Consider the following 12,482-nt stretch of genomic DNA (forward strand, 5'->3'; position numbering starts at 1 on the left):
TTTAGTTGTTAGTGGGTTGTTACTTCCATCACGAAGACCTGCCCACTGATTACTGAGCACGTAGAACAAATCGACATTTCTTGAAGTCTCTTACTCCAAGAGTGAATGAACTTGGAGGGGGAGGGGGGTAAGTGTTGCAGGAACATTTGAATTTTTTTTTTCCCTGCCACAGTGTTTGGAGCCTGTTTGTTTCCACATGCAAGCCTATCTGCTGACAAAACAAGGCACTGCTCTCTAAAAAAAAAAAATTACTAAATGATCTTTTGTGTGTATTATTCAAGCACTCTGTGGATTATCTTTTGTTTTATAATTGGATGGTTTGGCTTATTTCATTTTTAGCTCTCCATGAAAGCCTGTTATGTTTGCTACTGTAGGTATGATGATATTCTGATCAATGGACTACCAGATTGGCGACAGCCTGTGTTCTACTACAGGCGGGTGAGAAAAATGAGCAATGCTGAGCTGGCATTACTCTTGTTCATTATACTCACAGTGGGTCATTATGCTGTGGTTTGGTCAATCTACCTGGAAAAACAGCTGGTAAGTATTGGTAATAAATCAAACTTGCTTCAATTATTAGTACTGAATTTCCTGTAGAAGTTTGCGTATTATAGAGATCTCTGTCACTTCCCCTGATTTGAATTTGGATTTTTCATATTTTAAAGTTATTATATTTAAAATTATGATAATTACAGAATGAGATATTTAACATCTCAGAAATAGTAATCTAAAAACAATTTATTTTTTCTAGATTTGGTAATAACTTGCAAGAGCTGGTCCTGTGTTTTTAGCTGGAAGGAAGAAGAAAAACATTTATAATTTGTTGATGAAGAATCATATGCTACTGTAGTCATATCTAGGGTTTAAAAATAATCAGGTTTTATTTATCTAAAAGTCATACTTGCTTTGCCTTTGTTCTAAGATAAATGCTTTTTTGTTTTGGGTTTTTCTTAACAGGATGGGAATTAGTAAGCTGTATGAATCACATTATTATTTGATAATTTTATTTTTTGTTATATAAAAGTCTGTTGCACTTAGTAGACTAAGAAAAAAAACTGAGCATAACTTGCAAATATTCATACATTAGCATCTATTTACTTTTTTTATTTTCCACTGCATTATTGAAGTTGATGAATGAGAAAGGAGGCAACTTGAATGCTTTCTCCTCTTAGAAAACTTTGATTGCTATGGAGATACACATGAGTGACAGAACTGGACTTCATGTGTGTTTAAAGACTGGATACCATGGCAACAGTTATTGTTAAGATAGATCATTTTACTTAATCATGTAGGACCCCAGATACATTTGCATAAATGCTACTCTACTGTTTACCCTTCACAGAAGAGTCCCAGTAACATTTGTGGTTTACATGCTAATGATAACCTGTAACCATAGTTCTTTCTACATCAAGGATGAACTGCTTAGCAGAAAAAAAAGGGAGAAGAAGAAAAAAACAGGCGGCAGAAGTACAGATGAAGCCAAACTTGCTGCTCTAGACAAAAATGAAAGGTGGGAAAGAAGTCTCTTGTTTTCTGTATTTTAAAACATTCTGTCAGCTACTGATTTAGTTCTCTTATTTTCTTTTTGCATCTTTGAAATACTCTGTGAGAAAAATAACTTTATTTGTAGTAACAGCCATTGCTGATACAAAGTGTGCCAGTGCAGATGTGTTTTCAGGTTTAGTTTTGTAAATAAACACGTGGTGTTTATTCAGCGGATCAATAATCATTGAAAGATTAAGGCTGAATTAAAAGCATATGTCTTACAAAATGGTATTATTTCTACAAGTTGATTTAAAAAGATTTTTAGTACTTTTTCCCTCTTTAAGGGTTTATGCCTTTGATTACAGTTAACAAATTTCAATTTATTTGAACTTTAATTTATTACTATTCCAAGCAAGGTGTTTTTATGGGGTTTTTATGCTTGTCTAAATAAATGCTTTTTATCTGATTAACTTAAAAATGAGCATGTTGGTAAAGGCTTCTAACACATTGTTTGTCAAGGAACACACAGGGAAATAGTGACTTTCAGGACACTCCAAAAGATACCACTATTTCTTCTATTGATTCATAGAAAGAAATAAAGGGTTTAAATAGTTCACACAGCAGGGGCATGAACTGGATCAATGAGGGATGGAGATCAGAGACCATTCTGCCTGTCGTCTTTCCTGATGACATCAGTGAGTAATGCTCCAGTGAACTGCAAATGACATTAATTTTTATGTATTGTTTTGTTTATGCTACGGTCTTCATATCTGGTTGTCAGCACTTGTGAACACTTGGCTGAGGCTTGAGTGGTTTTTTGGTTTGTTTTTTACTTAAAGTGATTATGTGGATTATGAATTTATTTTCTTGTAGAAAAGTCCTTTTAGGAAATGAAAATACAGAAATTAGAAATTAGCTGTTACATATTTTGCGTTAAATATTTAAAATGTATCTTTATAGTTAGATGTTTTTATGAGAGTTGACAAGTGCTAATCATTTTAAAGGATAATGGGAAAGTTCTGGCTTGGAGATTGTGTGACAATAATGAAAAACCTACAATTTTATTTGACTGCAGGGTACTGGACAAACCACAATGGCATGACTTACTTCCGTGCAAGCTGGGAATATGGTTCTGTCTCACAGTGAAAGCTTTACCTCAGTTATTCCAGGTAACAGTAATAATGTTAAATTGTGTTACTTAATTTTTCTTGATGGTGTTATTATGGCTAATCAGATGTGTAGCACTTGTTCTTAATTAATTTTTGTCTCAAACAGGTAGCATATATATGTGTGCATATATATGTAAAGAAACTACTCTTTAGAGGCAAATTTGATATCATAAGTTCATGGAAATATGAATGTGTTTTAAATGCATATTAATCTTAATGAGCTAGGAAAGCAGTTTCTGTTAGGCAAAACTACAGGATTAAATGATGGGAGAGGGGTGATATATATCCATCTCATTAGGAACAGCAATGTTTTATAAGTGATGCTAACAAAAGTACTTTAATCTCAAATCAGGAAATGCTGTACTTTCATAGCAAATTTTAATATTCCATTTAAATTTGGGGTAACAGTGAAATTACTTTTTATGATGGAGTTTCTTTCTCCAATTCCTGGATAATGATACAAATTGATACCTGAAATTCCTGAGGTAAAATAACAAAGGTATGGTTGCAATTTATAAATATCAATGTGGCAGGCTTGCTCACAGTTATTGTGTTTTAATCTAATACTATAAACTGTAAAATCTAGCTGGTATTCAACCAATGGAAGTATTGTCAGATCAGTTACCAGAAGAGTTTTTTAATATCACCTCTCTTTCTTTGCATCTTCCTTAAATACACTGTTTTGTTTTTAATACCTTTGTCACTGGTAATATAGGTCAGGCAATGTGAGGTGGATTTTACTTTGGTTTACAGAAATATTGAATATTAATTTAAAAGTATAAGTAGTAGAACTTGCCTCAGTGTTTGGGTTTTGTCTGTGTTCAAGCTAAAAAACCACTATAGTTATAAAACTTATCTTATTTAAACCCTTGTTATAGTTATAAATGCAATAATGCCTGATCTTCCAGTATCCATTTTTATAGCCTTTAACTTTTCCTACAAACAGAGGCAAAAGTTAATCTCCCTATCTCTTAAAATTTTAATCAGAACTTTGGGGCTGTTTTATTAAAAAAACCCTTTTTTTTCAAGTTTTTAAAGCAAGTTGATTATGCTTAATCAACTATTGTGTCCAAATTAAGCTTTGATGTTCATTCCTCATCAAGGTGAGTCAGATAGAAAATAATTAATGTCAGCAAACTCTGTTGCTGCATTTTTGAAACTTTATTCATAATTATACTACTTTACCTTTTGCTTTAATTGCAAAATTTTTAAAAATCACAACAATATAGTAAGATTAGTGAATAATTTAAAATTAGGACTTCTTATGGGCTTCTTATAATTTTTATGATATTAAGATAGTGTTATGTCAATATAAGAGGTTTCAGGTTTCCTACTCAAAAAGCAGCTTCTATGCCTGTCAGAATTGGCAGAAAAAAAATACAACAAAAGTGATGTTTCATGCTTTGTAGAACTTAGCCCTTGTTTGGATTCCTATTACATTAAATTAGTAGTACTGGAAAAAAAGCTGCCCAGTAACTCCTGGAAAATTGGACACCATCAAGCAGGGGTTTGGTGGCAGAGGAAGCATGTTGTAGAGGAATTCAGAGCAGGAAGGCTTTGAAGCGAAGAGCAAGGAAAGAGATTGGGGTTCTAGAGCAAATTGGCCCGTGTATAAATGACACTGCTGCTTAGCTGCAGGGTTTGTTTTGTTGTTTTTTAACATGACCCGCTAGTTACATGAATTAAAATGCAATAAACCGTAAATAATCTTCAATGGTAAAACTATTCAGGACTTCAGATGACTGAAATAAATTATTGTAGCTTATTATTTATTAATTAACAATGCTTAAAGAAGTATCACCTCTTCTGAAGAGCATAAGAGCAGCAGTGACCTTATGTTGGAGCTGTGTTCTGAAATGACAGTTGAAAAGATACCTGGTATGTTGTAACTACCTTGACAGAGAGACCTCTGGATTCTTTTTGATTTTGATATATATTTAACATTTTGTGATAGTGAACAGCATGGAGCAAAAAGTTATCTGTACTTGTAAGATTATGTCCTGGTACAGAGGTCCTGTTTTAAATCTGAGTGCTTTTTTCTTCAGTACACAGGTTTGAGATTTCAAGGTACTTAATGCTTTTAATATAAGTAAAATCACTAAGGCAGAAGATAAAGGATCCTACAGATACTGAGTCGTTTTACAAGTGGTTGACATCAGGATGGATGCTACAGATTTTAGTTGTTTATTGTTTTAATCTAAATTATTTCTTCGCTCATTTAAGAGCCAACAAATTGTTTTCAGATCTCTCTCTCGTTTAGCTGCATCTCTTCCAATTGTAGATGAATTTCTAAAAATGCATCCATATTTATACAAACCGTGTTTGGGACAGGAAAGAGGAAGAGTTAGCAATACTTTTAACTGAATGTTGCTCTGCCATTGAGTTTTTCAAAGCCCTGCCAAGTAAAACAGCTTAACTATTTCCTCACACTAATGAAACAGAAGCACCTGCCTGTAGCAGACAAGTTCTTCCTCAGAGGAGACTGCATTAAAAAACCCCCAAACAAATCAAACATAACAGCATAACAACAATAGCAACAAATAAAACTTTTTAGCCCTTCTTCTATTGATTTTTTTTTTAACCTAACATCCATCTCTCCCCTATTAGTTAATGTGAATATTCTTCTTGCAACAGCTGTGTCTGAGGATTCAGGTTGCTGAGCTTCTGCTCATGCCTGGCTCTCATTTATCCAATTGAGTGTCTTTCTCTTACTTCCCTTCCTCCTTCAAAATGTCAGATTTCAGAAGGAGGCACTTAAAATAATTAAGGTGGGCCTTTACTGAAGAAAAATGCTTTGTTTGCATGCCCTTGTGATGGCCTATGCCATTTTATTGTAGCCTGCATTTTATGTCAAGAAACTGGAAGAAAAATGTGAGTGGAAAATGAGAGAAACTAAGAAAATGAACAGGTTTTTTAAACTGTTGACAATTGTATTTTGATAGAAACTACATAGGTTTTTATACCCACACATTGAGTTTAGTTAAATTTAGGAGTGAAAAAAGCATTTTTAAGTTTGTTTGAAGACGCAAAGGAAGAAAAATACATAAAATGTATCATAAATCAAATATGTGTGCTGTGAAAGAAACATTAAGTGGAGTGTAAATTACATTGCCTATTACCAAGTTTAATTCTTGTAATGCAAGATAAGAAAAAAATGGAGAAATAAATTGTTTCTAAGGCCATTTTAGTTAATGCTTTCACGAGAATGACCTGGAAAAAGGCAATAGAAAAAAAGCAAGGGGGGAAAAGAGCTCCCAAAAACTCAATTAAAATGCTTATTGAAACTGAAATTTCTTCTTAGAATGAAATAAACTAGCTATATGTAGTGTGCAAGAATTTCTGTTCAAGTTCTGTAGTAATATAGAATAGACAGTTGTGTTACGTATTTTTATGTTTTGAGGGAGAACTGCCATAAGTAAATTGCAGTTTATTCCAAAACCAGCTGACTAAAGGGTGGTTTTTTTTGGATGTTCGGACATATAACTTAAGAAAAGTGGTCTTTTTGAAAAATGTTTTTTAATTGTTCTTCACAAAATTTTTCCTTCAGAAAACAGAAGATAGGCGTGTTTCTTAGTGGTGCTGTCAACTTTCCCTCCACACTGATGTGGTGAAGTTTAGCAGTGAATGTCTTTATTTTAATACCGACTGAATTATGAGCCTGCTGTTGTCCTGAGGGTAATGGAGCAGAAAGCATTTTTGTTTATTTCAGACAGAAATGGTTTCTTGTTAAGAAAAATAAATTTTCCTCCTCCTATCTGTAATCCTATAGGTGTAGAGCACACACACTTACAGTGAGCTGTTGGGGGAACTGGTGGCTCACCAGTAATGAGAGGGCAGTTTGAGCTCAGTACATAGTTGCACTGGGTATAACCTGGTGAAATTATCAACAAAGCTTTCAATTACAATTGAAACTTGTGTTTATAAAGACCTCTGTATAGCACAAAGTGAATTAAAACAAAAAAGCCAGTAATTTATTTTTATGTAGACTACCAGATGGTAATTACTGTAGCTGATTTAGTAGTCTGGAATAGATTCAAACTAGTGACCCAGAGGTGTTTAATTTCTTGGCATTTTTTCCTCAGGTTTTCTTTTAATCCATGATCACAATTCAACACCTGTTTAGAGATGGTTCAGCTTTGGCCTTAAACGGATTGGCAATGTGTCATTAAACTCAAGAGGCTTTGCCAGCAGGGCATCTCCTTTGGCAAGTTAGCTTCCAAGCAAGATTTGATTAGGTCAGCAAGTGTATTTGTGAGTTGTTTCTGTTTTCACATGTGGCTTTATATAAAATTGTGCGAGATTAAAACAAAATTTATTGCATTTAATAACGTATGCCTTAAAAATATTTTTAAAAAAATTATTAAAGTCTGTAAGGTTAAATATCTCTTTCCCAACTTTACAGGGTTTTGAGGGTTTTGACATGTTCCAATTTACTGTACAGCACCAACGTTGGTATAATTTGTGGGGAGTTAGCAATTGCAGGATGTGTGGCACGAGTGATTGCCCATTTACTCTGTTTCTTGCTATTTCGCAGCTGTTGGGAGAACCAAAGTAAGGATGAAGCTCTTGACCCTGAGGTCAATTAGAAGCTTAGAAGCAGGTCAGAGGAGAGTGGATTGTAAAACAAGTATTCTGGCTGTATGCAAGTGAGCAAAAATAATTTGTGTCTAACAGGATACTGCTTGAGGCTCCGGAGGAAAAATGTGCTGCAAAAATACTAAAAGTTTTAAATAACTGTAAGACAATAAAGAAATTTGCTGTTAGTTGCCTGCTGTGCTATGGCAGCTTCTTTATATCACTTACTGTAAGTCTACATGTCCTACCACATGAGTGTGAGTAACTCGTGTGTACGAGTCAATACTGGCTCTCAATTATTGCTACTGGCCTGCTGTGGTATGAGGCTTCATGGGGTGTGAAATGGGCCCCAGAAAGGCCTTGCAGCACTGACCTCTGTTTCCCCTTCTGGCTGCCTTTGTCTCGCCACTGGGCACGTGGAATTCCCAGCAGAGACTGCAGTGGCACAGCCAGCTGCTGGTCACACTGAGGCTTGGGAGCCACGCCACAACTGCCCACGGGCTGTACACAGCTGAAGAGCCTCCCCACACCTGGGATTATTCTACAGGCAAAGCACGATTTTTTGATTATAAAGGAGAAAGTAATGCAATTCCTATTTGTCTACTAGATTGCTTTTGGGCAAAGAGGTAAAAATGCCAAAAAGAAGTATAAATCATAATGTTCAACTCTTTTTGAAACGTTATTTCTTAATATAACACATTGATATCACTAGTTCAGAATCCTATTCAAAGAGTATTTTTGCTGTGGTGTAATGGCTGGAATTTTTATTCCATAGAAATACCAAATTGAAGGTTGTCTGGTGGAGTAAATTTAATTTACCTCTTTTTTCTCTCTTTTTAATATAAACTGGATACAATAATTCTATGCTCAAAAAGACCAAAATTGGTTCAATACTCCATAAAAGTTTGTTAGGGTTTTTTTTGGATGTAATAAAAATTAGTCCAAGGAAAATTATTTCAGTATACTGATTTTAAGTATGCTTGTGAGAAAGTTTTCAGTTAACTGTGAATTTTGTTTGTATCAGTCCCTTACCCAAAGAACTAAAATGTAAGCTATTTCTATCACAAAATCTGAAATGAAGATTCTCATACAGCAAGTTGTTTCAAGTTGTTTGCTCTCTTTCTCCTAATCTCCAGTTTCTTTTGAGGTAGACCAGAAAGCCAGAAGGATTTAATATTTACTGGAGAGGAAAATACCCAAACAACGAAAACCCAAAACCCACAAAGCAAACAAACCAACAAAGCCTCCTCGCCCTCCCTAAAAATCAAGGAGAAGCCCAAATTACTCTTACTCAGAATGGGAGTTTTTACTTCTAGAATTAGTAGTTTGACTAAATGGTGTTGATTTAAAAGCAACAAACAAAAAACACCTAAAACCCGAACAAAACCTCAAACCCTAAAACAAAGAAAGGAAATAAACCCTTGAAAGTTCAGTATCAGGAATTTCTGTATTTCTGCATAACTCAGGCTCAGCTTTGTCTGGGCAATCTCAATTTAATAACATGAGATGATACTGATATAAAGAGAGAAACTATATTTTCAAGATTTTTTCAGTATTCTTCATTCTTATTTGTGATTAAATATGAGGGCAATCACAGGATTTTCCTATATATGGCAGTTTAGATATAATTTAGAAATACCAGTAGCAGAATTTTGCATTTCTAATACATTATTTTTTCGTTCTGTTCCTTTTTGGAAAGTATATATTTGACTTTATATTATATATCAGCCCTCATCTTTATGCTTAACTAATTACATGTTATGCAGCTTTAATGGTGAGAAGAAATAATATATCTGTTTTGATGTTTTTTTTTAAAACTTCTTAAACTCCTGTAAATGAGAACATATTTCTGATTAAGTAAGGTGGAGTTTTAGTGAGAACTGTTCCAGGCTTTGTATTTGTGTCTCTTTTCTCTGTTTCTTTCCACCCCAGATGTACAAAAATACAAAAATACTTTTCTTATGTTTATTACCTCTTGAAGGTGAAGTATACATTAAGTATAAATTGTTGATGTTTTGAGCTATAAAATCATTACTGAATTGTGGGGAAGGAGCATTAGATTGGAAGAGACTGTATCTATATTGTCGGTGTCTTTAGGGCCCTAAAATGCTTGTATTGATACAAAATGACTGCTTAAATTTATCACTTTGGAAAAGTAAAAAATCTGAGCATAAATCTATTTTGAAATACTTACACTACCAAAACTGAATTTTCTTGAAAACAAATATTCCTGTTTAGAGTGATTTAAAGCTAATGAAGAATAAATTGAAAGGAACTTGTTTACATTAAGGCAGAAGTTTTCTTCAAAGAAATTCCTATGTTAAATGGTTTTCTAGTGTTTTTTCGTTTTGACCTATAATACACATAAAATTTGTGTCTGTGGTTAAAGTCTTTACTCAAGTATGCCTTTTAATTTTCTTTACAACCTGTAGAGCCATTCTTATTTTTCTGTGGGCAGGATTTGAGTTTCAAATCTTCAAAATCCATTTTGAGTAAAGCTTTTTGTTGGGTTTTTTCTTTGCTTTTCTTTATATGTATACATTTATGTATACTTCAAAATGTGCAGTTTCCCCTTTTTTTGTCATTATGGTACTAGCCATAATAATCTTACTGGTAAGGTAAAAAACTGATGCTGCCTTTGTTACCTGCATATTACTCCACTTGTAGTGATAATCCATTCTATATCTATAAAGCAACAATACAACCAAATTTCATTTACGTGCTTCTGACTAGTTTTCTTTGTTGTTCAGCTATTGTGTCTCATTTTCATCTGAGCCACATTTCCAATTGTTCTGTGATTGACGTGCTGGAGAGATTGACAGTTACCCCCTAGTGCCTGCTGTCTGGAGATCCCACAAGCAATAATGGATTTTACACCAGAATTTAGCATCAAATATTGGCTTTCAGTGTCAAATGGGTTAAATTTAGATGCCAGTTAATTGTAGCCATTTTGAAATCATAGCATTAAACAAAAGCGTTTTTTGGATATCCATAAATCTGAGTCCTGTGTATGCCACACAACCCAAATGTCTCAAACTCAGCAGAAATTAACTATTGCATTTATGGCTGTTTCAGTTTCTTAATTTTGCAAGTAGGCCAAACCTTGAGAGTATAAGGAAAGTTTCCAGTGTGGTAAGAATTCTTATTTCAAGTTAACCAAAAAGAGAACCAGTGCTGATCCTAATTTTGTAATTTGAATATCTCTCCTCTATGTACATATCTGCTGTTAATCTTAGTCCTCTTGTAACTACACTTTTTTTTTTTAAGCCACTACTCTACTTAAAGAATCCCCCTTTTCCCAATCCTAAAACTATTAGCATGTGAGATGCTCTCCTGTCACGTTTCAGAAGCAAAAAGTTATGTAAACCCTTTAAAATTAGTTTTGCGTGCAGAGATTTCCTACATAAAACTGGCAAAAACCCCCCAAACGTTCTATTTCCTGTACCAGTTTAAAAAATATAATAAAAGAGTAAGAATGAGTGTTTTGGAAGAAGGTAGAACTTTACTGATCTTTTGTGGGAATTTGTCAGAGTTTTTTCAAGCATGCTGGCATGTATCTATGAGATGTCTCCAGATCACTACAAAGTTCTACTCGGAGCTTGGTCACTGTTCCTGTCATGTGCTTTCCAACCTCCTTCAAGTAGCTTTGAGAGGGTAGATGCAGGTATAACATGAAGAACAACTGTTGTATCTTTGCAGGGAGAATGGGATGATTTTTTACCATTAGAGTCAGCAATAATGACCGCTTAACTCAGATTTTTCTTTTCAAGATTTCTTAAGGTGTCTTATTTCATGTTGGTGATACCAGGTTTTGTTTGCAAATATAGTTGAAATGATAAAAAATATTTACTACCATTTAACAATACATTCTGCATTCAAATTTAACTTACCCTTTATCTGTAAAACGCAGGACTGTTAGTGTAATAATGTCAAAAAGTATTTTTGGGTAAAAAGATCTAAGATTAGGTCTCTAATACTGTAATTATTTTTTATGTAATACAGTAGATATTCTGCATGCTTGATAAAGATAAATAACAATTTCTGTTTCAGCATTTCTATTATGGATTCCTTGTTTTTGAATGAGTAAAGAAGTCTCTTAAACTGCTGAGAGTACAAAAGCTCTCCATATTTCTTGCTTTAGCAGTCTGGTTGTTCATATTGGAAAGCTTTCAACAGAAATCTCTAATTACTCGTTCATCAGACTTTGGAAAGGTGTACCTTATTGTGATATATGTGTGACAGGACTTCTAGTTTTACATGTACATTTGCTTTATAGATTTCAGATTAGAATCTATTCCTTGGAGGAAAAGAAAGTATATTTTCAACACTTTAATAGCAATATAGAAGTTGGTAAAAAAAAAAAAAAAGGGAGAACAAGTTGGCACATGCAGTTAGTGTTACCTTAATGAGTTCACATTAAGGTGATTGCTGCCTAGCAGTTGCCTTTGTTTGTCCCTGTGCACACTACTCTAATTAAAAACATCTCTTTCTGCCTTGAACTTCCAGATTGCTGATTTGAGCAAAGTGGGTGCATGGTCTCTGCAAAGCTGTAGGTACTTTGTCTAACCATTTTGCTTTTCAGGTTGTCAATGAGCATCATAGTCTATAAGATCAACGCTATTACATTTGAGCCTTTATTACATGGATTCTATGTTTTAGACTGAAAATTGCTGTAATTCAAGGAAACAAATCTTTTTTTTTTTTTTTTTTTTTTGTGAGGTTAAGTGAGAACTTAAAACAGAGCCATTGCAATTACTTGTTTGTATAAGGATGCTAATGCCATTGCAACATTTTCTTAAAGGATGCCAGACAATTATATGTAGAATATAAAGAAACAAAAATGAAGGCGAAAGAAGATGCCCTGGCTAAGGCTGAACTTGAAACACTTCAGAGTGAGTTTTTACCACTGTCTTAATAAACAAAGATGTAATACAATATACCTTCTACATTGGATGTATATGAACAGACATTTTTCTAATCTTCTAAAATACGTTCTTTATATATTTCTCTACTGCTATTAAATTTAAATAAGCTTTTAATTTCGTGGCTAATTTTGCAGTAGGCTGCTGGTTTGTTCCTATAGAAACATACAAATCAAGTGATCAGTTAGATTGTAGCAAGAAGAATGCTGGAAATGTTATTTTACTGGAGGGGAAGATCTCAAATGTACTATATATTTTCAGAAGTGACCTCTTGGGTTTTGGAGCATTTTTGTATTCTCGTTGTTTGTAATTTTTTTTTTAAATAATGTGT

General features: G+C 33.8%; 1 protein-coding gene across 1 annotated transcript in view; it reads left to right on the plus strand.

The window, feature by feature from the left end:
* The window catches only part of DNAJC1 (DnaJ heat shock protein family (Hsp40) member C1), a 108,551-nt gene that overhangs the window by 44,270 nt on the left and 51,799 nt on the right, over positions 1-12,482 (plus strand). The window contains exons 4-7 of the mRNA XM_014882147.2: positions 375-540; positions 1,413-1,510; positions 2,561-2,654; positions 12,031-12,121. Coding sequence (XP_014737633.2) covers positions 375-540; positions 1,413-1,510; positions 2,561-2,654; positions 12,031-12,121 — 449 coding nt within the window. The remainder of the gene's footprint in view (positions 1-374; positions 541-1,412; positions 1,511-2,560; positions 2,655-12,030; positions 12,122-12,482) is intronic.

Source organism: Sturnus vulgaris, chromosome 1 (assembly GCF_052056855.1).
Source record: "Sturnus vulgaris isolate bStuVul1 chromosome 1, bStuVul1.hap1, whole genome shotgun sequence".
NCBI classification, from domain to species: Eukaryota; Metazoa; Chordata; class Aves; order Passeriformes; family Sturnidae; genus Sturnus; species Sturnus vulgaris.